This window comes from Marmota monax, unplaced genomic scaffold (genome assembly GCF_021218885.2).
Source record: "Marmota monax isolate L192 unplaced genomic scaffold, Marmota_monax_Labrador192_F-V1.1 WCK01_AAM20220418_F8-fsc00011, whole genome shotgun sequence".
NCBI lineage: Eukaryota > Metazoa > Chordata > Mammalia > Rodentia > Sciuridae > Marmota > Marmota monax.
The window spans coordinates 10,723,049-10,750,939 of NW_026693082.1; the positions used below are offsets into that span (position 1 = coordinate 10,723,049).

A 27,891-nucleotide genomic window follows, 5' to 3' on the forward strand; every position below is an offset into this window, starting at 1 on the left:
TTTACACGTACAGCACAGTAAACATACCACTATAAAATATTGACATTAGATGCATTCAGAACATAAGGGAACAATTGAGAACACATAGTATCTACTCTAGGAGTTTATTCTTCTGATAAACATATTAACTGATCAGTTAATGTAAAGACTAGCTAGAGAAGTGAAAACTGATTTTTAGACTCACTACAATAGCAATTTGGAATCCCGAAAATTCTGAAATGGGAGGAGGAGGAGAAAGTCTCAACAAAATGTATTCTTCATTCTAAATTTTACTTTTGATGAAGACAGATAAATTTTCATCTTGAGAAAATACACAGAAATGCAAAACTTTAGAATGGTGAATAAATCCTCAGAAAGGGAACCAGAAGCCTTAAATGTCTTAATGTGCAGTTTGCCATCTTATTGCTACTATAATTGACGGACCAGCAGTGGACTTTGGTCATTGATATATTGATGACATTCAGGCTGTAGCTTCTTAGATCTACAAGACAGAATGTTATCACTAGAAATCCTTATCTACATGCAAGTGTTATGAGACAAGCAGAAGATTTATCAATATAAATAAACAACTGGCACATATTCCTTCATTCCTAATGAATTTGTATGAGTTTGAGCATTTAAATGGGTCCCTAGGGGAATAATTCTTTCATGACTAACACTCTTTGTAGTATTAGCATCTATTCTAATTCATTAAGTTTAAATGTGTTAGCCTTCAAGAACTTGCATGAGTCTTCTATTTAAAAAGATCAATCTCTTAATTTACGAATCCAGTTTTGATTTTAAGATGATCTCCATATACAAATCATTCAAATTATCCCTCAAAATTAAAAAAGGCATTTTTATAGTCACATTAAAAAATAAACTTCAAGCAAAGATAGAAATGTTAAAAATGATCATCTTAAACAAGACACTGTTAAACTATGAAAGACCAGAAATCACATTGTACTTTTGATCAGTGTTTCTTTTTTTAATCAGTTCACCATGGGTTCTGTCAAATCTTTACAAAAGTCTCACAAGACCCTGAAAGCTAATACCTCCTTTCTGTTCATCTCACCTTAAAATTCCCACTCATCAGGGGCTGGGGAAATAGCTCAGTTGGTAGAGTGCTGGCCTTGCATGTACAAGGCCCTGGGTGCAGTCCCCAACACCACACACACAAAAAAATTACCATTCATCCATGTGGATAGATGTGTATTTCACAGCTAAAGAGACCTCCCTTTCATTTTAATTATGAAATTATATTTTTAATACAAGATACATAATATTCTAGATATGTGCACCCTAAAGCCAACAAGATGATGATATGTCATACCTGAGACTTATATTGTAAAATCTATAATATTTAAATAAGTCTCAGTGAACATTCCTGAAACACAGAATCATAAGATATTACTTACATCATTTACCTCCACATCGTACATGCCTGAGGCTCTACGACTTAGGGCAAAATTGAAAACACATGACTGAAAAGCATCATTATGCAAAGCAAATGATACTGAAAAAGTAGAAAGCCCGAATAACCATTGACTCTTCAAAGACAGATTTTATTCTGTACTTTGTATCCATGATTAATTCTTCCCAGCACAAACCTTGGTCCAGCTTGAGATCAACAAGCGCATGCTTGCTGGGTAAATGACCCAGGTCTCTGTGACTTGAGCAAAATGCATGCTTCGGATCCCCATGGTGTGGCACACACCCCCCCAACTCCCTGGTTGGTCCCTGTGAAGTCAGAGTCCTACCCAGACCCACCCTTACCTGTTTGCCATCCAAAGTGTACAGGCGTTTCACCACTCCGGAGTCCAGCTTGATGGCGTCGGTTATGTCAGTGAGGACCTGCTCAAAGGAATGAGCCGTCTTCTTGTTCAGCAGAATCCTGACAGCTTTCCGCGGCTTCACTCCACTCCTGATGATGGTGACCAGCTTAGGCCGAATGAAATCCTTATTCTCACGCACCTCTGAAGGGCTGCCTTTGGCAGTGGCCAGTGAAGACACTGCCCGGGAAGCTGAGGTGGTCTTGACATTCACTGACCAGTTGGGGTTCACATTCTTGGTATACTCCAGTTTCTTGAAGGGCTCTATTGAGCCGCACACATAACTCTCTCCTAAGAAAGAGAGAAATAGATTTAATCGACACTAAGCTAAACTTATTTCTTTTTTTCCTATTTTGTCTTTGGTTTCTCTTTTTCCACTTATCGTCAAAAAAAGAAAAAAAAGCTGCAACTTTTCATACAATACTGGAGTGATTAATAAGGAATGAAAAAGAAAGATTTCTGTCTTCTCATCTGGTTCTCTCAGCAACAGATTGGAATCTTGGAAAAACAAAAAGTATTCCTCCTTTTCTTTGTCTTGGAATTAGTGACAGAAATATTGTTTTGCTTGAATCAGCCTAGAGAGGTATGAAATTGAACTCAAAATAGAAAATATTTTGGGGGACTTAGGGGTAAAAAATGTGTAGAAAATTTCAAAATCCGAGGTCTCATGCTACCTGAGATAATTTAAAATCTGAAAGTGAATCAAACACATCTTCTTAAAATAGTTATGAATTTATAAATGTATTGAAGTATATGCTAAACATTCCATTGCCAAGTAAAATTCCATAAGCAAAATACAAAATAATTCCCCTTCCTTTTCAGCCATCTATCTATTCACTGCTGATCATGGTAACCATATACACTAGAAAGTCAATTCATATTTGGTGTAAAAAGGTTTAGAAAATATTTACCCTACACACTGTAGCTTCCTAAACTGACTCTATAATAAAAATAGTTAAATTTGTATTTAAAATGACTCTTTAACATTTTTTTTAATTTAAAAGAAATACAATGACTCTAACAGAGAATCTTTAAATGAAAATACTCAGGCTGTTAGGATGTGGATAACACACAAAAGAAACTAACACATGTACCAAAAAGATGAAAGTTATATAATGGCTGTTCTAAATACAGATTTCATAAAGTTAGGTAAAAGCATTTTGCAATTGAAGATTTTATAATGGATTTTTTATGTGTTAATGTCTTTATAACCAGGAAAAATGCTTAAAAAGCCTACATAATTGCAAGTAAAGTGACCTAGACCTCATCTAACACAACCCATTTACTTTTATCTAAATCCTTGGCCTATTTTTAAATTAATGGTGCAAGCATGCAGGGCCACAGAATTAAGGATCCACATAAAAATAACAGAACCAGTGTTTCAAAATTAAGAAAGGATAGCTACATATTATACATTTATTTTGAAATTTTTTAAAAAAATACTTCATTCTAATGTATTACATATACCTTATGCATCACCAGAAATTGCACATAACAGTATAAGTTAACTAACCCCCAACCCCTGGCAGAGCATCACTTGTCCTAACTATGTTTTCATCAGGATTTAAGTAGATAGCGAAAATATATATGAGAGTGCTACAACAGTGGCATTTTTTAATGCTCGTTGGAAGAGGATCAGGAAGCTACAGTGTGTAGGGTAAATATTTTCTAAACCTTTTTACATCAAACATGAATTGACTTTCTCGGGTATATGGTTACCATGATCAGTGGGAAAGAGGTAATCAGAAATTTTAGTTCAAGACTTGGCCTCTCCAAGCATGTGACCATGGACAAGTCCCTAGATGTCTGAGTGGTAGTTTGTCTGTAAAATAAAACCTCACTGGGTTTTTATGAAGGGCAAATTAGATAGTAGAGGGAATGGGGATATAGATCAGGGGTAGAGCACTTGCTATCTTATACAAGGCCCTAGGTTCAATCCCTAGCATTGGGGGAAAAAAAAATTAGAGTAGAGATCAAAGTGACTTCAACTACACATTGCAAGTGAGAATGACTTGAAGTGGCATTACCCTAATTGTGCATAAGCTTGAAAGGAAAAGTAAAAACTAAATTACTAAAAATTATAAGCAGGTCTTATGTTATTAGTTACTAATTCTTCTTAAACATGGTTACCAGTGGATATCACACTGGACCCACCTCAATGAGAATGTCCCTAATATTCCTCCCCAAAAGTACAGAGCCCATAGCATCCCTGGATAAGCCAGCAGTTGTCACAGTTCCGTGCTAACTGAAGATATGCAATTGTATGGTTATTTGTAAGTTTTGCACACTAAGGTAATTGCTAAAAGCATAGAGGGGTTGGCATCTCAACAAAGAAAACTTTTAACTTTAGAAAAACAGTTGAGTTAGAAGAGGGTGAAATTTTAAGAGTATAACAATATTGAATGGACTTGTTGGGGGAAAAACACATTTTTTTACATAATCTTAGATAAAGTACACTGAACGTCTTCAGAACTCTATGATGCATGCAGATTGGACTCAAGCAACAAAAAATAAAATAAATGGATATTAATCTGTGCTGTAACTGTGAGCTCCCCTGCCTTCATTACCCCTAGGGTGGGAGTCATGGAGAAGGATGTGAGTCTCCAATAAAAGATGATGATGGGCTAAAGGAGGAGGAGGAGCTGCCATCAAATCCAAGATCAGACACCACATGGTGCTCAGTCATGTAGAGTTTGCTCCACTTTTCAGAATTTCAGGAAAGGCTAGCATGGATAGTGTTCATTGACTGTGCAAATAAATTTACAACAAAACTATTTGGCTCCACATTTTTACTTTTACCTTAACAGTAATTTTGAACTTCTCTCTACCACTGAAGATGTGGTCTCTACCTTAACTCAGTTAAGTTAAAGTTGATTGTGTTTCCTGATTTTATTTTTCAAATGAGCTTTTCAAGCTGGGCGAGATGTCATACACCTATAATCCCAGTGACTCAGGCAGCTGAGGCAGGAGGATCATGAGGTTCAAGCCAGCCTCAGCAACTAAGCAAGGCCTTAAGCACCTTAGCAAGACCTGTCTCTAAATAAAATATTTTAAAAAGGGTTGGGGATATGGCTCAGTGGTTAAGTGCCGCTGGGTTCAATCCACAGCCCCACCACCACCACCACCAAAAAAATAAATAAAAATAAAAAACACTTCATCCCTCAATAGCTATAAGAAATTTGTTCCAGGATCCCCTGAGGATACTCAAAGTCTATACCATTTTATACTCTTGTTACTTGCATAGAACCTAAGCATACATTTTAAGTTATCTCTAGATGACTTGTAATACCTATTACAATGTAAATGCTATATAGGTATAGTTGTTAAACTGTATTGTTTAGGGAATAATAATAAGAATCAAAAGTCTGTATTTCTTTAGTATAGATGCAATTAAAAAAAACATTTTAAATCCATATTTTCATGGATGTGGATCCCACAGATACAGAGGGATAAATATAATATGCTAATATACATGTAATTATAAATTAACAAATATGATTATTCTGAATGGGAAGAATATATATAGTCTTGGTTTAGTCAAACAGCTCTGGATATCCAGTGTTTAATTTCTTAGTGAGACAAAGAGTTAAAAGATAAATTATAACCCTGTCTAGAGAATTATTTATAGGTTACATTCAAGTCTCAACATGAGGTATGCATAAGAGCTATTCCAAAATTATAAAATAAGACATGATTACTGTATCATATTCCCTCCTATATACACTAAGCCCCTCCAAATTCTTGGCATAACTTCTACTGCAATAATAAAATAAAAGTGAATTTATCTATAAAACCAAGGTGTATTTGATCAAAATAGCCCAAAATTTGCTTTGAAAGTCTTCCATTATTTTCTATAGGTGAAGTTAAACAAGGATGGCAAGATTGCAAAGCTCTTAGATCATTTAAAGGAAATATTATAAAAATCTGTTCAGTGGTGTTACTGGAAATTACAAAACTGATTGGTTATCATATGGCCAGTTTGGGTTTGTTTGTTTCAAGATATGATCTCCCTATGTTGAATCCTGAACACAAGTGATCCTCCTGCCTCAGTCTTATGCATAGCTGGGACTGCAGATGCAATGCCACCAGCCTGGAATACTGCTGGTTCCATTTTAATTTGTTCAAGCCAAAAAAAAAAAAATTCTATGATAAGACGGATCCTCCACTTGAAATGTAATACTCTGGGGTCTAAGCCACCCCAACATATGATAAGAACAGCAGATACAGCATCTGCCAAAACTTTGGTAGCATTTACAAAGGCCAAAAATTAATATTTGCTTTTATGCAAAGAGAGAAAGAAAATGATAACTATAAAAGGTAAGAAAACAAAACATGAAATTATGTTTGCATCCATCCAATACCCTCTAAAATGTCAATTTAAAAAAAAACAGTGATTTCTTCTCTGAGAAATTTAAGTATTTTCAAGAAGTTAAGAAAAATATTTTTATAAACATATTAGATTATATTTAAGACAATGAAATATCCATGGTTTTGTTTTTTTTAATCACCTATGAATGTTAAAGTTATTCTATTTACCATTATTTTTCAAAGGGGGGGAATAAATTTTCTCTAATAAAGTTCATTATAAAAAGCTTACAAATTTTCTCTAATAAAGTTCATTATAAAAAGCTTACAAAGTTAATTCTATCTTGCCATTAGCTCCCATTTTTAAAAAATATCTTTTTACTTGTTGCCATCAACAACTTAATTTGATTTATTTCTATGCGGTGCTGAGAATCGAACCCAGAACCTCACACATACTAGGCATACTAGGCAAGTGCTCTATCACTGAGCCACAACCCCAGCTCTAGCTCCCATTTTTAAACTATAATATTTCCACTTTAAATAAGTTCTCTAGGCACCATTGAAAATTTTTGGTAATGAGGTACTAGTTCCCTGGTTGATCCAGGGAACAGTAGCTATGAAGAAGATCCTTCACAAGACTCCATATTGGGGGATTCTAGAAGTTTGTCCCATTTCCCCTTAATGCTGGAGTTTCAATGATTAGGAGCTGTGACTCACAAATTCTAGTTCTGACATTACTTGGCATCAGCTGAAAATGATCTAATTCCCTCCCATCCTTCATATTACTAAAGGTGGTGCCTCTAAAATACTTTTAAGTCTAAAATGTGGCATGTTAAAAAGTATCTTAAATGAGAGATATCCGCAATATATTTCATTTTCCTAGAATATAAATTTTCTTATTGAAAACTCTGGCAATTAAATTTCACTTTGTGAGTTATGGCAAAATTTAGAACTCAGATATTGAAACTTTTGAAAGTAAACTGAGTTTAATTACATGAAGAATTATTTACAGAATAAAATATCATTGCCTGCCTTCTGGACACGACATTTTATGAGCCAAGTCAGATATGCACAGCAACATTTCCTATCTACCTGGAAGGCAACAGTTTAAGGAGATGATTTTCATGGTGCTATAAAAGGCAAGGAAAAAGATTCCCCAAAGGCACTTATGGGTTATTCTTCCACAGAAGTTTTTCATAATATAATGGTATATAAAAATAAACTTACAGAAAATAAATGTGAATACTATGTCAGACCTGTGGGAAAATGTCAACTTCTCAAAATCAGATCAGAAAATTCACCAGAAAAACACCATGAAGGAAAAAAAAATATGACATACATTTTGTTTTGAAATTTAAAACAAATACATTTGAAAAGTAGAGAGACTAAAATTAAAAAGGGAAAAAAAGACTGGGGACCTATAATACATCAATGGCTTAATATAATTGCAAAGCTTATTATAATTTACAAAAATACAAGGTTCTAAAATATATGGCAAAGGACAAAAACAAAAACAAAGTAGATATAATAAATAAGCAGAAACATTAAATTAATAAGAATCCTTTTGGAAACAACATGACAAAATGTATTTGGGGCCATGAAAATATTGGTATCTCCAACCCATAATCTCATTGCTAAGAATTTCTCCTAAGAAAATGACAGAACAGAAAATAACAGAATTGAAACAAGTATCCACAGCATTAACAATCTTCTAAATTGTCAGTAGTAAATACAAGAATTAGCCACTCTGGGTAGTGAAAGAAACCTAAACCACAAGCCTGTCCTCAAGAACTCAGAAAGCAATACATGTATATGAAAGGATTCCATCACAAGGCAGCAAGTGCTAAGTGCTAAATAAGTGGTATGGGCAATCCTAATTCAGAGAAGGAAGTCACTTTCCACTTCCCACCATACTGTCAAAGAGGAGATGGAATTCACACCCACCTTGGAAACAAGGATATGATTTCCATTGGTAGAAAAGAGAGAGGAGAGCAATTCACATAAATAATAATAATTATTATTATTATTATATGCTCTATTTCACAATATAGTAAAGACATAGTCATATTTTTTCCTCAGAAAATAAAATAAAATCATTTCCTTAAACAAGCAAGTTAGATAAGCCTGCAGTAGTCACTATAGTTTCTATGTATGATCAGCCTGGGGTGTTTATAGGACACATGGGCTACAGTGTAAAGGAAAGGCCAAAGGTGGACTATAGGGGATAGAAGTCAAGATACCATCTTTATAATAGACAAGGAGAGGAGCTGAAGAACTGAACTTTGCATATATACTCTAGGGATGGAGAGCAGTGGATGGAACCAGCAGTATTCCAGGCTGGTGGCATTGCATCTGCAGTCCCAGCTATGCAGAAGACTGAGGCAGGAGGATCACTTGTGTTCAGGATTCAACATAGGGAGATCATATCTTGAAACAAACAAACCCAAACTGGCCATATGATAACTAATACACTATAATAGCAGGTACAATCAATAGAATTGGCAAATGGGTTAGATGTGGAGCCCCAAGAGAATGTGCATCAATGATGACACTGAACCTTCTCTTTTGGTCTACTTTCCATACACCACAGTGGGTGAATTAAGAAGGTGAATAGGTTTGGATTAAGTGGTCAGGATGCAAATTAATTTGACTGTAATTTCACCTGTAATCCTCACCATCAGATTTATACTAAATTTGAGTTCTTACAGCCATTTGAAGATTTCAAGCAAACAGTAAATAATACAATTCTGGAGTTTGGAAAAGAGATGGATGTGGCAGCTATAACCAGGGGAATGGAAGAAAATGCTCAGGGAAAATGCCCATACCCCATTGGAAAAAGCTGAAATCCAGGGTAAGAACAACATTTAAAGACAGCCAACTCCACTGCTATGAACCCAACACGAGGCAACACATCATGGTAGAAGGACCCAGAGGAAGAAAACTGCTCAGCTCACGGTGAGAAAGTGGCATGTAAGTGCGGGAGTGGGGGTGTGGGGGGTTTGCTACAGGGAAGATGAACCCTTCCAGGGCATGCACCCAGGGACCCACCTCCTCTATTCCTGCCTATGGTTACCATCCAGTCAGTCCATTCAAACCAGGATGGACCTATCCAGCTACAGATCTCATAATCTAATCATTTTATTTCTATTCCTGATTAACCAGAGCTTTGGGAGGATACCTCCTATCCAAACCATATCAACTTGCAACTATCATGCTGGGCTGGGGGGACTCCAATGGCTCCACCATTCCAGAGGCTGGGATGTAAAATAGATATATTACAGCGTATACCGCAGTCTGGCTGGCACAAATAACCGAGCAGCCACAAAGCCTTGTAGGTTCAAACAGCAACTCTTTATTCCCGAACTCTCACCGGCACTGCACACACACTTCCCGGGAACACACTGCCTCCACCAGGCTCCATGCGCCTGAGGCAGCAAGATCTGCCCTAATCCCAGCAGGATCCGCCCTAATCCCAGCAGGATCTGCCCTAATCCTGGAGCCATCCTATTCCCAGCAGGATCCACCCTAATCCCTTTCAACCATTCCCTCTGGCAAAAATGCCAGGCGTCATTCTGACTAAACTGTGGCTCTCAACAAGTGTAATGATCCTAGTGGAGTGGTTGAAACAGAATTGAAAGCTGAGGAAATAGAGATAGAAAAATGCAGATTTTTTTAAATTGTAGAAGATCTTTTGGTTTGAGAGGTCAGCAAGATCAAGGCAAGAATTGTTTAGATTGTGAGAGACTTGTATGTCTGTAAGATGAGAGGATGAGCATGGAGAAGCTAGTGGTGGAAACGGTTATTTGAATGTCTGCATGTAACAGATCATGTTCTAACCCATTACATTTCATCTGTAATCCTCACCACAGCCTCATTAGCTAAGTACTGAGATGCCTCTTATCATGGAGCCCACTGAGGCACAATGACCTGGGTAGCTTGCCATCGGTCATATAGACAGTAAAGGTGGAGACAAGATTCAAATATAGGTGGTCCAATTCCAGAGACTGCATTTTTAATCATGATGCTATACACCCTCCAAGGAGGGTACTCATCATACCCTAAGACAGGAGAGAAGAGAAGCCCAGAGATAGGAGAACACAAGAAAAGAAAATAGCTGAGCTGCAGCTAGCAATGCTGTGTATATCAGTGGGTTATACGACACAAGCCCAGATGGGAGGAAGGGGCAGCAATGGAATTGCTGGGACGCACATTAAAAATTATGGGCCATATTCTAGAAGTAAAGAGAAGAGACGTTATTAAGCCAAGGTGCAACACAAAGTAATCTATTTGTGGCCAGACTTATAGACAGGAAATCTGGTTTGAAGACTATTGTATGTGACTTGTGTGAATCTGAAAGGAGATAATCTGAGACAAACTGAGAGGAATGGAAAAGAGGGGTGAATATGAACATGTTATAAAGAAAAGACAACTAAACTATGTATCTTTAGCTTAAGACCCCTATTAGAATAGCACAAAAAAGAGACAAGCATCTAGTATGAAAATACGGAGTTAATATTTCATTTTTTTAACATTTTTTGCATTTTTCCAATTTTTCTACAAGGCTAACTGTAGAAAAATTTATCACTCATTCAGACAAAGAAAGTGTTACGCTATTGTTAAACAATAACGGGGCCTTGAAAGCTATAATAATGGTGATAGGGAGGAGAAAACAAATTGAAGAAAAGTCTCCAACAGAATCTGTAGGATTTTCTGGCAGTTTGAATTTGAAAGTTAAAAGAAGGAGATGTCAATTGAGGTGTGTTAATGTAGGTGTGTTTTAGTTCATTCAGGCTGCTGTACAAGAATGGCTTATAAACAATGAACATTTATCTCTTAGTTCCAGAGACTGGGAAGTCCAACCTAAGGCACTGGTGGATTTGGTGGCTAGTCAAGCCCCCTTCTTTGAAGATGGAATCTTCTTGCTGTGTCCTCACGTGAGGGAACAGTAAGGCAGTGCTCTGAGGCCCCTTTTATAAAGCAAATAATCCTGATCATGAGAGCTCCATCCTCATGACCTAGTCACCAAAAGCCCCACTTCTTAACTATCACTTTGTTGATTAAGTCTCAACATATGAATTTGGTGTGTGTCACGGGGAGGGGCAAGTCACAAACATTAGGACTTAGCAGGTGATGACACATTGAATAAGATTTGAAATATGAAAGAAATATGAATTCTACATAATGGGGGGAAATGAGTTCACATTTTATACATGTTGAATTTGAAAGCATTAAGGATTAGACTCAGTTGAATACATCCAGGTGGCTGGAATTCAAAAGAGAGGTTGGAGACAGTAATAAGTCATAAAAGATGGGCCAAAATAATGGGAGCTAATGAGATCACAGAAAATGATCCCAAAACAGGAAAGTAGAGGACACCATTCATGTGTAAAAATGTAGCAAATAAAGAAGTAAATAGAAAATCACCAAAAGAACACTAGAGCAGTCATTCCTATAGGCAAGATCCATCAACAAATGCCAAAATTCATAAGCAAAAACTTAAGGAGAAATAAGATGTTTACAAAGATTCAAAGTTTCTCCCCAAAATATGTATTAACCACCAAGGGGGAATAGTAATGTTATGGTTTGGATATGAAATATCCCCCACAAAGACCCAATGACTGAAGGATCGCTCCTGAGGGCAGGGATGTTCACAGGTAGGCTCTGAGCAAGGAACTGGATCATGAGGTCTGTAACCTCATCAGTGGATTAATCTATTGATGGATTAATAACTGAGGACATTAGTGGGAGGAAGTGGAAACTTCAGGAGGTGGGGCCTAAAGTTTGGAGGAAGTAGATCACTAGGAGCATGCCCAGGAAGAGTATTTCTTGTTCCCAATCCCATTCTCTTTCGCTACGGCACCACTGCAGTGATGTGATCAGCTTTCCTCCACCACAACCTTCTGCCATGATGTCTCTGCCTTGCAGTCAGCTGACCATGGACTAAAACCCCTGATACTGTGAACCAGCATAAACCTTTCTTCCTTTAAGTTGTTTTTCTCATGTATTTGTCACAGTGATGACAAGCTGACTACTACAATAAGTTTAGAGAGAAGATAGGTGGCAACAGCCCCTTAACCAACTGTTCCTGGGTAACTAGTAATAAGCACAGAGGCAGACATCATGATGCACACAATATCACTTGAAATGAGGGCACAATACCACTGCTGTGGAATTCTGGCCAAAAATGCCTAATACCAACCTAACTGTCAGACAAACCCAAATTGAGGGACTGTCTACAAAATGACTGGTATTCCTCAAAATAGTCAACATCATTAAAGACAAGGAAAAAAATGAAGAACTAATAGAAATTGGAGAAAATGATGGGGAAATTACAATTAAATGTGATGATATGTGATTCTGGAACAACAACAACAAAAAGAACATCAGTGGGGAACTAATGAAAGTCAAATAAAACCAGTAGTTTAGTTGCTGTATTGTACATTGGTTTTGTTCTGGGTCCATGGTTTTGCAAAATATTCAATTATGGAAGGTGGGTGAAAAGTATATAGAAAATTCTTAATCTTTAAAATTTTTCTGTGAGTTCAAATTAATTTCAAAAAGAAACACTGAAGAAATGAAGCATATGCCCTGGAAAAAAAATTAAGTAAAATTGAATCCCTATCTCATATATGATACCAATATGATTTCCATTAAAATATTTTTAAGGCAGGGGTTGTGGCTCAGAGGCAGAGCACTTGCCTGGCATGTGTGAGGCACTGGGTTTGATTCTCAGCACCACATATGAATAAAAGAATAAAATAAAGGTCCATCAACAACTAAAAAAATTTTTCTTTAAATATTTTTAATAAAAATAATACATGAAAAGGAGATAAAATGGCTTCATGACCTCAGGTTACAGAGGACCCTACAGGCATGAAAATAAAGGCCATAAATGAAAATATTGATACATTGGATTATATAAACTTTCTGCAAATCTAAATCGCAAAAAACACAAGAGTCATTAAGGGCAATTTGATAAAACTATTTTTAATTATCATAATAAAGGGCTTTAATCTTTTTAAAAAAATCCTACAAGTCAAGAAAAAAGATACCAATCTAGTAGGAAAATAATAAACAGCTATGGGGAAACAATACTTATAAAAAGAAATACAGGGGCTGGGGTTGGAGCTCAGAGGTAGAGCACTTGCCTAGCACATGTGAAGCACTGGGTTGGATCCTCAGCACTGCATAAAAATAATAAATAAAATAAAGGTATTGTGTCCATCTATAACTTAAAAAGATAATGCCTTTTAAACACATAAAGAGATGAAAATTAAAACTATAATGAGAGCTCAGTGGAAGAGTGCTTGCCTAATGTATGATGCACTGGGTTCGATTCTGAGCACCAAGTACAAAGAAATAAAATAAAGGTCCACCAACAACTAAAAAATATTTTTTTAAAAAAGCTATAATGAAATCAATTTTTTTCTTTTCTTAATAGGTTGACAAATAGCCAAGCTATTGATAGCACATCATCTTGTTGAAGGCAGAGAAACAGCCACTGCCATATAATACTGATCAGAGTGCAATCTGGAATTACCTCTGATTGAGAAGAGTTTTGCAATAGGTTTTAAAAGTTTAATGCTTGTATCTCTCTATTCAACAATACTACTTCTAGTAATGTATCCTAAAGCTATTCACCTACATGATTGGAAAACATATATCCAACGATATGCATTGCAAAATTATTTGTAATAATAAAGGGTTGGACACATCCTAAAAGCCCATGAATGAAAGACTGATTAAATAAATATGGCACATTTCATAAAGGAGTATTATGGAATCAGTAAAAAGAACCCAGTAGTTATAGATGTACTGATATGAAAAGTCTCCAAGATTAAAACCTCAAGCACACAGAACAAGGTGCAGAACTGTGAGTACAGCAAATTATCTTGTGGACATGCACTGGTATGCATGAGAGGGTAATAAAAAAATTTTAGAAACAACTAGCAAATTGGTTGCCTCTGGGGAATTTTAGGGAGCTTGTGCTTTATAGCAATGCAAAAATTAATTTCAAAAATGTTAATACAGTAGGGGAAGGTCTGAAGGAAACCAGTAGTGAGATAAAGTAGAGAAATAAGGGAATTTTCTTAAGAAAATTGCCCCAAAATACAGGCAACCCAGAAGCCACGGTAGGAGAGAGATTCCCTAACTCTGGGGGGAGGTGTTAATTTATTCCTAGGAAATGAATTCTGCTGGGGATTCGGACAGTACCTTTGGGCCACAGCTAGTGTCAGGCAATGCCTATGGAAGGCTTGGAAGGAGCCAATGAATGTGTGAAAACTAGGAAGAAGAGGCACTTGACTCACTTATAATACTGCAGATCTGATGAATAAACTAACTTATTTATATCCAGAAGATGACATATGTGTATAGTTTTCATCCTTATAAGGAAATGCTCTGGCCCTCTCACACCTACATTCACATAAGATGTTAAAAGAAGGAAAAATCGGTCGATCAAGCAACGCTCAGGATTTACATTACATCTTTCTCCTAAGAGTTCAAAGGGTTTCAGTGTTATACCCTCCTTTATCCACAACACGTAGATATGTAGAGTAGAAAATAAATGGTACAAAGTTGGGGAAATGAGGCCAAGTCTCAAGGTGAATCACTTGCAGAAATAGGCCTGCAGTTCAACTTTCCTCATTAAGCATCATGTTTTTCTTTTTTTTAATATATTAAGTCCATTTTGAAAGCAAACAATTAAGAATGTCATCTTTGGTATACACTTAAGTATGTGCACACATTTATGCACTTGTAAACACATAAAACCATTCATGCACACACACACACACATATGCACACTCACTAATTATATAATTTGGCCTCAGAGTCAGCTCTCTCAATGTGCTTAAACCACACTTATGCATAATAATCAGTGTATAATAATAAAACAGTGAAAGTGACCATAAGACTGTTATAAATAAGGAAACTCACATATGTCATTGTAACTTAGAATTTTGAGCCTGAGATCAAGTGAGAAAGAACAAATTAAGAAAAAAAAAGACAATTACAAGCCAAATACAGTTGTCACTGCACCCACTAAAAGGATTTAATTTAAAACTCAAACATCATCATGTTGGAAGGGGAAATGAAAAGCTAATAACATGCATTGACGTTTACATAAAATTAGTATGTAAAGTGAGATATATGGCCCTAATGATGAATATGAAGCAACGGTTTGGATTTTAACAGACTAAGCAAAATTTAATTGACAAAGAAGCAAATCTAAATGAATTTCTAGCTATTTAAACACTAAGTGCAGCTGCATGTTAATTGTCAGTGGTATGAATTAGAAAAAAAATCTGTTTAAACTAAAAATTCAAGAAATAAACACAGCCAATATGTGAGCTCACACCCTGTACTGAAGTTCCCATTCACTCAGTCAGAAAAAAAAAAGTAATTTTTAAAATAATTTTTAAACATCAGAAAATTCCATCTGCAGTTACTTCATACTGATTGTGGGAAAAGGTTTGGTTGTGGGTGGGGGACAAAGAAAAAGATTAAAATGTTTCTGAGAGAAGGAAGCATCCTTCATTTCTGGAATTAAGTCAAGAGTAAAACATTTGTTTTCGAGAAGTAGTTCACACAAAAATATTTCACTGAAATACCACTAAAGTCAATGGGAACAATTTAGGGTTTACAGTTAACTTTCCACTAATTGTCTTCCATTCCACTATACCAAAAAATAATCCACTGTATTGAAGTGAACACAACAGCACCCTTCTTAGGAGTTGATTTCACAGCACACAGTATTTTAGTATTTAAGACCCAGCTCTGGCATCAGCATTCCTGTGTTCAAATCCTAACCCTACCATTTTTTGCTGTTTGAGCAGAGTACTGAACCTACATAACATATTACATAGACGTCAAGAGCATATACCTCCTAGGATCATTATGAGAAGTACATGTATTCCCATACATGTAACTCCAACCATTGCCCTGCACATGCTCATTAACAGTGAACCATTATCATCTTCAGTCAAGACAGCAATATTTCAGAGCAAATATATTGTGGTAAAAAACAGAGACAAAAAAGATGGTGGCCAGCATGCCATGATTTTGTTGGTCCCCAAACGTGAAGAAAATACTGTCATCGGCCACTTCAGATACTCTTTCATTGGAAGATGGAAGCCACAGGAATATCTCTGGCCACTTCGCAGTAAAGACCAATTCTGGGTGAGAAACTGAAGTGTCCCTGGCCTCTAAAATGCTATACAAGTGATTCTAGAACACAATGAGGGATCAATCCTCCAGCTATCTTAGGATGTGCTTTGAGATCTTGGCATATTCTCCCTATAATATCATCAGCCCTCAAAGGGATGGCTTGGTTGACTGATCATGTACCTGACTTTGCATCTGATCTTTGTCCAGATCGCTTGGAATATACCACCAAATGTTTCATTTATCCTTGTATTTTCCAAGGTCATGCAAAGGACAGAGCACACACACACAAAATCTAAGTCAGCTCAGAAAGACTTCATGTTCATTCTTCCCCTTTAATTTACTGGAAGTTCCAGCCTCTGAATAGAAGGAAGAAAGCCAAGCCTACAGGCATCTTGGCAGGGTGACAAGTCACTGAAGAGATGTGAATTCCCACAAAATAAACACACCAAGCCCAGGTTCCTCCACACCCACTCAAGTCCAGTCAGACTGTGACCAGAATGGCATTGCTCCCAAGAGATCAAGACAAGGAAAAGGGAAAGGACCTCAGCTTTGATTGACAAACCAACTCTAGCTACAAAGGAGGACAAGAGGGTCTGCCAGTATACACCCAGGGGCAGCAACCCCAACTCCAAGGCAGCTGACAGGGATGCTTCCTGCTACCTGCTTAAGAAGGCAAGGGGTTGTGTAGCATCCCTCTTCGACTCAGTTGGACAAGAGGACCTGAGAAAATATGGCTGGAGTAAAGATAAACTAAGATAACATCAACCTCTTCTAACAGTCCTACCTTCCTTTCTGAGGTTTCTTTGTGCTATCTGCTTCATCAAAGGCTTAAGTCTTCAATCTCAGAAAAACCTGCTCTCCAAAGGAAATCTATTATCTTTACTTACACCTCAGCATACATTTAATCCTGTTTTATTCTCCTCAAATTATTTTGACCATGAGTTCTAAGGCAATGAAAGGCTTTATGCCTTATCCAAACAGAGTTGATGTTAAAGCATGCATATCCCAGAGTGAACAATCTATTCTTCTCCCACAAGCTATGAGGTCTCATCTATGAACCCAAACAGTCCTACTCTCACATTTAATGTCTAAAACAGATAATTACTGTTAATATGAATTGGACTTAAAAATAATCTGAGCAGATCAATTCCTTCATATTCTCAAATACTGTAGAAAGACAATAAGCCTTTCAACTTAAAATGAAGGATCACAGTGGAAAGAGTTGTCAGAAAACATCATTTTTGGTCCAGCAGTTACCACAAGCTTACAACCACAAACACATCTTTTGGATTTTTTGGTCCCCAATCTCCAATGATAAAATTAACGGGTTTGATAACTAAGCTCCTTTCAACTCTGAAATTTGATGATCCATTTGTCATCTTTCATTCAAGTACTTTCAGACATTGTGATAGCAAAATTTTAATCTGCATCTAGAAATGAAGATGAACTATGCAATTGAAGATATGAAAATGAACTTTTAAAATTAATGTTATACGTGTGTGACAAAGGAAACAGAGAATGTTGTACAACTGGACGCTTTTCCCTTGGCTTATGATCGGGGGTACCTGATTGTAATACCACTATGGTTATTATTTTTCTTTGTATACCACGCTGCAAACTGGAACGCAAGACAATAAGGATCTTAACCTAAGGCTCCCTCTAACTATAATGTGACCTCTCAGAGGTCAGTAAGGCTAGCACAAGGAAACCTGAGCATGGAACCCATAGGGTCCCTGAGGGTTTATTTCTTAGTGCTCACCTTCCACTAGTTGGTCCAGGCTGGAAATCTTCTTGAGCCCATCAATGGTGTAGATTGTTCTCACTCCCTGGGGCAAATTCACGTTATCCGACAGAGTTCGGGTCAAATCAGCCAGGAGGGCCTCAAAAGATCGGAAGCGGTCTGGGGAGATGGCGTACACAATCCCTTTGAAATATCGATCTCCATTTCGATAGAAACGAACTTTCTTGGCCTTCTTCTCGGAGCTGAGGGTCTGCAGCGTGCGGGTGCGGTAGAAGCTGCAGTGGGCGCTGTGCGTGGGGCTCGGCAGGCCGTTCACCCGCGACCCTCTGCTGTATCTCTGCGCCTTGTCCCTCTCATCGAAGTGCTCCAGCTCCATGTCTCTGCCGAAGGACATGATGGACTGCAAGTGGAACCTGTGAGCCCCAGAAACAAAAACAGACACACAGCCTGAGGTTATTTAAGATCATGGTTTGAAGAGTTCCTCTTGAGAGCAGCTGGGTGGAAATATTGTTATAATATGTACTGAATCTGAGCCATCATCGAGTGGGAGAGAAAGAGGAGGAGGACAAGAAAGAAGCGGAAGAGGCAAATTCCAGGGGAAACAGCTTATTACTCAACTACAGTTTCGTTCATCTCCGAGATATCAGTTACTTACTACCTAGCAGGCTTGGAATGGTCCCTATTTACAGGCAGAGAAACTGAGGCACAGAAAATTCTCTCCTAAATTTCTCCAAATAACACAGTTGAGAAATGCTGGAACAAGGAAATTTCCTAGGTCTGCCCGACTCCAATGCTTAAGGTTCTCTGCAGACCAGTGTGCAGGTAGCACACTGCTACCTGGTAGCAGGTAGAAAATAAGCTTTCCTATTATCATACAGCTAAAACAAGTATTGGGCCAGGGGAAAAAATGAGGGCAGGCAACATTTAACAGTTGGACTGAAAGAGTTCTATTTACTGTATGTGTTTCCCATGGCCAGATGGAGAGCAAATTAAATCAGTCCCTAGGTTCTACCAACTTAAGGAAGACTTTCCAACATAGCCATGTATTCCATATTTTAAGAAGTGAATTCACCTTAAATCATTTACTTGCATTTACTGCTTCAGATAAATTGGGTTAAAACAAAAAGGGGGGGGGCAGGAAGAGGAAATCAAAAAAGGAAAAAAATAATAATTATTTGAGAGTTTTTGCCCTTCCCTCCACTTAAGGCTCTATCTTTGTGGTTGAAGAAATCAAGGCTGCAAGCTGTTGATTCATACTTGACCTTGACTTAACTGTGTAACCTTGAGAAAGCTACTTGTCTGACATATTGAAGCCTCAATTTCCTCAGTCACAAGATGGGAATGAGAATAGTACCTATCTCATTGTTAATATTAACTACTAAACAAGTTAATGGACATAAAACATTTAGGATAGTGTCTGGCATGTGTGTAGTATTTTTTTTTTTAATTAATAGAATGGTTTCTGTTTCTGACCGCCTACAAAAAGAACTAGTAGGAGCAGAATCTTCCCCTTCTGGCAAGGGAGACAGCTGGTGACTCCTGATCTTCATTTCATGATTTTCTGAAAAGAACACCTGCATCTCCCTGGTCCCCACTTCACTTCCTATGGGGCTTCACTTTCTATCAGCAATTTGCCTATGGTATCAGTTCATCCTCACTAAGAGGTTCATTGATAAAGTCTAGTGGTGCTGCCTCTTGCAGAGAATCCGTTTTTTAACAGGACAATCTAGAAAGTGGGAAAACTTCAGCATTCAAAAATTTAAAATTTTTAAATTCAAAATTTTGAATGACACAATTTCAAGCACTCTGAAAAATAGAATATGAGGGAAATGGAAAATTTGAGGCAAGACCTTTACAAGTACCTCCCAATTTTTACCACATGGACAATGTCAGCTTTCTGAAGGTGAGTCAAAACTTACCAAAAGTATTGTTAAGTCTTTTTGATCTTTCTGACATCTGATTCATTCAGAATGGGTAAAAATTTTACATATCAGTTTAAAAATTAATTTAAAAATTGTGATAAAAAATTTCACACTTAAAAACATGGCTACGTGATACTCCTAATATGAATGAAGTGAAAGAAAATATTATTTATGGAATGTCTAAGATATACCTGACACTAGTATTCATCCATAAATTGTACAATATGCTAAAAATATTTTCTAAACCTTACAGGAATCTAACAAGGTAGTTAATGTTCTCAAGGGCATGGGGTGGGAATGGGTCCCAACATTGTAACTGAAGAGATTGGGATTTGAACCTAAATTTACCCTGACCCCAAAGTTGGTTCTGAGCCTGGCCCTTAGCTGGCATGTACAAAAGAGGTGTTTAAAGCCCTCACACCTTACTATCTCAGTCCCTTTAGCATGCCACCTAATCAACCAAGACCTCATCTGCACAGAGAGGAAGCAGTAGCTGCCAGGTCTCTAATGCTTCACACATTCAAGTTTATATCACTGACCCCACCAAGAAACATCATGATTTAAACATGGAGAGAATATGAGTTTAGTGTATTCTCTCCTTCCAAATATGAAAACTACCTTATGCCTCTTAATAACTAATCATAGACTAATTTTTCATTTTTATGAAAACAGTTACACCCACAATAAGCAGGTATCATTGATTTTGAAGTTAGGAACTTTAAGACACCTACCAATTAATATCCAATCCTGGAGGCACTGGTTGTGTATTTGCCCATGATATCAGTAACTGTACCTTCCCCTCCCTCCATATATGTGTGAGAATGTGTGTGTGTGTGTGTGTGTGTGTGTGTGTATTAAATGAGCTCTCCCATCTTACAAAAGGTGTGTCTGTCTTGATTGGTCGGGTGGAAGATATTACTAGTGTTTATACCAACTCACTAAGCTCTTCAAAACTTTGTGAATGATAAAGGCATGTTGACTTTTGAAGTGTTGTATTTCCTTTTTTAAAGGCACTGGTCATTCCTCTAACCCTAATTCTTTTTAATATAAACTAAAAGAAAACAAGCAGGAATGACAAGCAGGGATGTAGCAGAAGATGATAATTGTATTATCAGAAAAACGTATAAATCCAGTTCCAAGCGGCATTTCTCAATTCACAACTGTCAATTGTTTAAATTCCCTAGAGAAAACAGGCTTTTTTAGCAGCAAAACTTCCTAACTTCCTAAACAAAAATCTTTGTTTGTTTTTTAAGATTGACCTAAAACAGAAAAAGTTTAAGATGGATGCAGTGACATGCACCTGTAGTATCAGCTCTTGGGAAGCTGAGGCAGAGGGATCATTCAGCCCAAGAATTCAAGACCAGACTGAGTAGCATAATCAGACCCCATCTGGAAACAATAAACAAATAATAAAATAAAGAAAAGCTTATTTCACTTGATTTTTGCATATTTCCTCAAATTGGATCTTGTGTCCATGCAGGGATGGACAGAGACCACATCTTTTACTTCCCTTTGCTGAGCCTATCCAAAGTAGGCAATGATGTTGCCACCAAACAAAACCACACTCAAAGTGACATCATTGTCAACACTATAGCTACCACTTAAAGAATGTCAACAACCACACTTTATACCCTCGTGTTCTGGTAATTATGTGAGGTATCAAAACAGGTGCTCTTTCCCTAGCCTCCACTGACTCAGCTTCCACTTGGTGTAGTGATACATGTGAACCAAAAGCTCCTAGACAAGATTGGAGGCACTTCCTGTTGGTCACACTTCCTCCATGAAAAGCCTACTAGAAACACAACAGCTCCACTCATAGTCCACATCCACTGGTGGCCAAGGGCCAGGGAACCATGTGCATGACACCAGGAGGGTAAACCACAGTGCTTTGGCCACAGAGACCACAGACACCAATTGGAGAAGGTTGCAGACAGACTCTTGTCAGAGATTTTCCTGTACATATTGCCTTGCTAGGAAACCAACATCCTCAATTGTTCTTTGTGGGATTTCTCACCATTTTGAGGAATCTGTGTTCATTCTCTGGATGAGCACATGGGTTCCTGTTTCAGAATTTACAAACACACACACCAATTAAGAATCAGGCATAAAGGCTACCACATCTAAATAGATGCTGAACCTGGGAATTCCAAAGCATATTTTTAGCAATGGGATTAGGATTCAGGTAGATGGAACACACATGGAATAAAAGGAACACACATGTTCTGAGCCAGTGCACCACCATGGATGTGGATAGCACAGGGTGTGTACATATCTTTCATGATTTTCCTACATATGACCTCGCTTAAAATCCCTTCTGACCCGCATTGGTGTGACATTTCTTACTTTAAAGGCTGCCCTACTTTCCTTTCCCATTGAAAGGCGATATATTTAGGAACAGATATGACATGTATTCGCCGAACACCCTGCAGTGTGGCGGCTGAACGCATGTGCACCGTAATCTGGACACACATTCACAGGTAAGGCAGAGAGGAAGCCAGTTTGAATGAAATCTTTCATTGCTCTCTCACCGACAAGCAGATGCTTGCTACTGAATCCAGCGGCTATTCTGAGCAAACCTGGTTTTTCAAAAGCAGTCTCTTTTGTGGGGCAATGCGGGACTGTGCGTGCGCTCCCACTAGGAGGAAAATGCCATTTCCTCTCCGCATGCTTTTAGCACTGCAGGTACTAATTTGTACAGGAGGTAGCCTCAGCCTCGCTGTCCCCAGAGGAACTTGAGATCCTGCAAATGTACTTGCAACATGCACACTGCAGCCACCACCACGCACCGATCGCCCCCATGGACAAGTACACACCACCCTCCCGGGCACACAGGAAAGAACACACACAATAAGAGGCCAGGCCCTGCCACTCCTTCCAAGCACAGACTTGGTCCTCCTTCCGCAGCCAGTCCTGACAATGACAAGCACCTCTCAGAGATCCTCGCCCTGCTCTCGGTCTCCACTAACAACGCAGCGAAGACCCTGGGGGAGGGGGTTCTCACCCTACTCTGGGTTTAAAGCCCGGTGGCACCAGACAAAAGAGGCAGGTGCCAGCAGCCCAGGGGCCGCCCTCACACAAGGCCCCCGGCCGGGGCCAGGCTGGCTAGGGCAGGGCAGTCGCCTTTCGAGGAACCGCGGGCGGGGCGGCTGCCGCCAAACTGGGCGCCCGCCCTGCCCTCGGCGCCCCGCAGCTGCGGGCAGAATGAGCACTGCGGGGCCTTGGAGCAACCCTCCCCGCAGCTCGTTTCCCCAGCAAAAGCAAACCACGCACCGGTCCGAGGAGAGTCGCCGGGGATCTTTGTGGCCGCGCTTTGGGCTGCCTCCTGGAGCTGTCCTTGCCCTGCTGGGTGCGGCTGGGGCTGCGGGGCTGGGGGGCTGGGGGCGGCGTCGGTGCCGGGCTGGGCGGCAGCAGCTGCGGGAACACGGGCGTCTCGGCTGCGGCCACTAGTGCAGGGATGTGCCTTGGCCGGTCCTCATTGAAATGCGGCGCTTCGCACAGCCTCACTCCAGCCTCTCTTCGGAGGAGGGCGGCGGCGGCAGGCGCGCTCCCTTTTCTTGTGTCTCACTCGCTCACACGCCCTCCCTACTCCCTCCTTCTCCTCCTCCGCGCGCGCCCCGTCTCCCCCGCCCTTCTTGGCAGGGCGCACCCACCACGGCTGCGCCCGGGGTCCTCCCACTCTGCGAGCCCTGCGTCCGACGCAGCGACCTCAGTATCTGACTTAACTGAACCCCAAGCCTCCCCAGAAGTGGTTGTCTGGAGAAGGGCTTGCAGATTGGCTGGCAGCCTCGGGGACAGAAGAGAATGTGGACAGGGATGGGTCTGAGCCAAAAGGTGTGCGGGGCAGAGCGGTGAGGTGGCCCAGAAGTGAGGTCCCATTTCTCATGGAAGGCATGTAAACAGTTCTCCGCCCTGCACGTCCACACCCACACCCTTCGTTGTGACCTTATCGTTTGACACTTTTCCCAGGGTTATGGAAGCAAAGGGGATCGCCCCTCATTTCTTCTTGCCCAGGAAGCATCCACATAACGCTTCAGGACCCTTCCAAGCTATAGCTTGTATTACCCTCTTGTATTACCCCTGTGCCCCCATTGAAAGGGCCAGATCTGTGCATGGATCCCACCCGTCATCTCCACTTGACCTCCAGATGTGAGTCACCCTTAAAATAGTGACTTTTCTACTTAGAGCCAAATATTTTCACGAAAAAGTCTTTGATAACTTAAGGGCTAGGTTTCACTTGCTACTGGGTGTTTCATGGCTGCCAAAAAACTGGCTGTCAGGGTGGAAAGCCCCATGAGCTCAAACAAGCCTCTCCTCCCAGGGTGGAATGTTCTTGGAGCCTAGGCTGTTCACAGCCTCATCCTGTCTTTGCACAAAAGTCCAGATGAGATTGGGTCCCAGATTTCTGAGAAACTTTAATCTGGCTCACTATGCAACTTGAAATTTGGTCAATTATTCTGACCTTCAATTCTGTCACTTGGGACGTGTTTATCCCAAATACACATACATATACAAAAACATATGTATTTTTCTCTCTTCCTTAGCCTGCATTTTTCAATGGAAAAAGTCCAAATTTTATTTTTCTCTTGCCCATGGAGCCCAGTTATGTATTTGACTACTTATTATTAATAAGAACTAATCCAAAATACATTCAAAATGTTATGCAAATACTAAATAATTATCATTTATTATAAAATGCAACTCAAATGAGATTCATGTTACATATTCAACAATGATGCAATATTTATTGTTGAACTATTTAATAACCCAAGGATGAGAGTACAATGAACTCACCAAATTAACTACATGCAAAATACTGAGTCTGTTCCTTCAAATTCTGATGCAAAAAAAAAGGCTCAGGGGTAAGTTTAGAGAAAGGCTGAAGCAAAGAATATCTTCTTAGAAGAGAAAACAGAGCTTCTTGTTATCTTGCCAGTGACAAATGCCAAATAATTTCTGCCAAAATGATAAACCTTTTAATTCCTATGGATTTTCTATCAGGGTCATATCTTAAGCACTTTATGTAACTTAACCATAATCTTGCTTCTGTCCTAGCTGTTCTTACTGGAAGATGCAGATGTATTCAAAGAAACGTTTTAGTGTTATTCTCTTAGCATTGTGCTCCCAATAGTTGGGCATCATTGACTCTCTCAAGAAACCAGAGGGCAAGCGATGATTAAGTACATGGGGACTCCAAATAGTACCCACTGGCCACTACTGTAGAGCCTAATCATGTGGTCCAAGATAGCAAGTTGATACTAAATGGTACCCAGTAACCTGACAGAAGCAATGCTGTTCACAAAAGTGCCTGTTAGTTCCTGGGTAATTAAGCCTTTGGCAAATCTAACTCATAGTCCATAACTCTTAACTGAAATGAAATCCAATGAGGAAACTCCTAATTCAAGTAATTTTCCAACACTAATTTTACTTCCTTTATATCATGAAGGTACTAATCAAAGAAGTGACTAGAATTAATACACCTTTTCCTCATGAAAGTGTGAAGTTAATGGAGCTTCCATTCCTGCTTCCAAAAGTTAATACCTCAGCTGTGTGTCTCAGTAGCTATTCCAAGAAGCCATAGCTCTGTGTCCTATACAATGACAATAACTTGGTCACAACTCTGTCCAGGGCTCCCATTAATTAAGTGCTTGTGTTTTGCTGGCAGCTGGAAGTTTGCTGGGGCCCCTTTGGCTGTGGCTCGCACGGGGAGCGACTGAGGGTAAGTGAACTGCTCGCCCCTGAGGGCAGGGCGAGAGGATGGGTAGCCATTTTAAGATTCTTCTTTTGTTATTTTGTTTCACTTTTGTTTTAAGTTGCCTGTCCCTGGAGATGTGTAAGATGGAAGAAAAACCGCTCACATCTGAGGAACAGATAGGGAGAAAGGACGGATGGACATTTCAGGAGGCTATTATAATGATTTTGTGTTGTTCCAATTTTGTTTCACTCAGTTTCAGTTTTGTTAGGCGTTATCTTGTTGGGTTGTATTATAGTAGAAATACGGGATCAGAAATTAGTAAAAAACAAACTGAAAGAGTGTTAAGTAAATTGTTAGAGGAAGGAGGCATCTCAGTAAAATCCAGAACAATCAGGGCATACGTTGATACAATACAAAAATGTAGCCCATGGCTTTTTAAGGAGGAGTTGTTAAATATATCACAATGGAACCATCATGGTGAAGATTTAAAAAGAATAGAAAAGAAAAGCCCAGGGACTCTGCCAGTTGGCACATTGCCATTGTGGACATTCGTATCTTGTTTGCTTAGTCCAAAGCCTTCAGTTCAGACAATGGTAGAGGAAGGAGAAGACATAATGATTCAAGTAAAAGAGAAGGTCTCTCAAGTTAGTCAGACAGAGGAAAAGATTCAAGTAAAAGAGAAGGCCTCTCAAGCTAGTCAGACAGAGAAAGAAAGTGTAAAACAGAAAAAGCCATCAGGGGGAAAGTTACAACAGGAGACTGCTACTAACACCTTTCTATCACCAGAGGGTGTAAGTGTCCAACCAACAGCACCACCTCTACAGGAGACTGCTACTAACACCTTTCTATCACCAGAGGGCGTAAGTGTCCAACCAACAGCGCCACCTCCATATGCTGGGAGGCCCCCAACCCCCGCAGTTGATAGTTGGGATCCTGAGACAAGGTCTCAAATATTAACATGCCCTGTATTTGAGGCAGGAGGGCAGCGATTTTACCAAGTTTTAAATTTCAAAACAGTGAAGCAGCTAAAAGAGGCTGTAACAACCTATGGTCCTCAAGCACCCTTCACTGTAAGCTTGGTCGAATCCATTAACAACTTGAACATGACGCCAGCAGATTGGGCTAATATGTGTAAAGCTGTGCTAAATGGAGGACAATACCTGTTATGGAAGGTTGCCAATGAGGAATTTTGCAAGGAGACGGCTAGGCGAAATGCAGCAGCTGGTTATCCTCAGAGAAATCTAGATATGTTGTTAGGAAAGGGACCTTATGAGGATCAGCAGCAACAAATTGCATATGATCCTGGCGTATACGCACAAATTGCTGCAGATGCAATTAAGGCATGGAAGACTTTACAAGGACATGGAGGTTTACAAGGTCAATTATCTAAGGTAATACAAGGAGCTAATGAACCTTATGCTGAATTTGTAGATAGGCTTATTCAAACAGCTACCAGAGTTTTTGGGAATACAGAACAAGCAATGCCATTACTAAAACACCTGGCTTATGAGCAAGCGAATCGTTGGTGCAGAGATATCATTAGACCATGGAAACATGAAGATTTAAACACATATATTAAATTATGTAGAGACATTAATGAACAAGAGCAAGTCGTGGCAGCTGCAGTAAAACAGGCTTTAGATGCCAGAGACATTAATGAACAAGGGCAAATTGTGGCAGCTGCAGTAAAACAGGCTTTAGATGCCAGGCCAAGAACATGCTACAATTGTGAACAAACAGGACATTTTAAAAGGAATTGCCCCATTGGAGGAGGGTTTAACAAAACTAGGTATCAAAGGAGTAGAATACCAGGTATTTGCCCACGATGCCATAGAGGGAGACATTGGGCTAATGAATGCCGTTCTCAAACCACCATAGAGGGTACTCCATTATCAAAAAACGAACAAGGACCAGGTGTTTATCCACGATATCGTGGAGAAAGGCATTGGGCTCCATTGCCAAAAAATGGACAGGGGGGCCCAATGCTCCGGGGCCCCAAACCACAAATATACGGAGCACTGGAAGAACCCAGCAACCCCATCAGGGTAGTGCCCAGGACACATTGTCCATCAGATCCCTCATCAGACAAACCAGAGGGAGCGCAGGGTTGGACATCTGCGCCTCCGCCAGAGCAGTACTAACTCCAGAGATGGGAGTTCAAATCATTCCCACAGGGGTGAAAGGACCTCTTCCCAAAGGAACAGTAGGCTTATTATTGGGACGCAGCTCTTCTACTCTAAAAGGACTTATGAT

General features: G+C 39.4%; 1 protein-coding gene across 3 annotated transcripts in view; it reads right to left on the minus strand.

Moving 5' to 3' along the window:
* Positions 1-23,527, minus strand: part of Dclk1 (doublecortin like kinase 1) — a 344,423-nt gene extending 320,896 nt beyond the window's left edge. Inside the window, exons 1-3 of one of the 3 annotated variants that reach the window (XM_046454160.2) lie at positions 23,217-23,506; positions 18,043-18,437; positions 1,756-2,102 (exon numbers count right to left, since the gene is read on the minus strand). In XM_046454160.2, coding sequence (XP_046310116.1) covers positions 1,756-2,102; positions 18,043-18,418 — 723 coding nt within the window. In that variant the 5' untranslated portion in view covers positions 18,419-18,437; positions 23,217-23,506. Of the gene's footprint in view, positions 1-1,755; positions 2,103-18,042; positions 18,438-23,216 lie in introns of all 3 variants that reach the window. The other 2 variants (XM_058582536.1, XM_046454162.2) reach the window with 2 other exon arrangements.
* Positions 23,528-27,891: the final 4,364 nt, after the last annotated feature.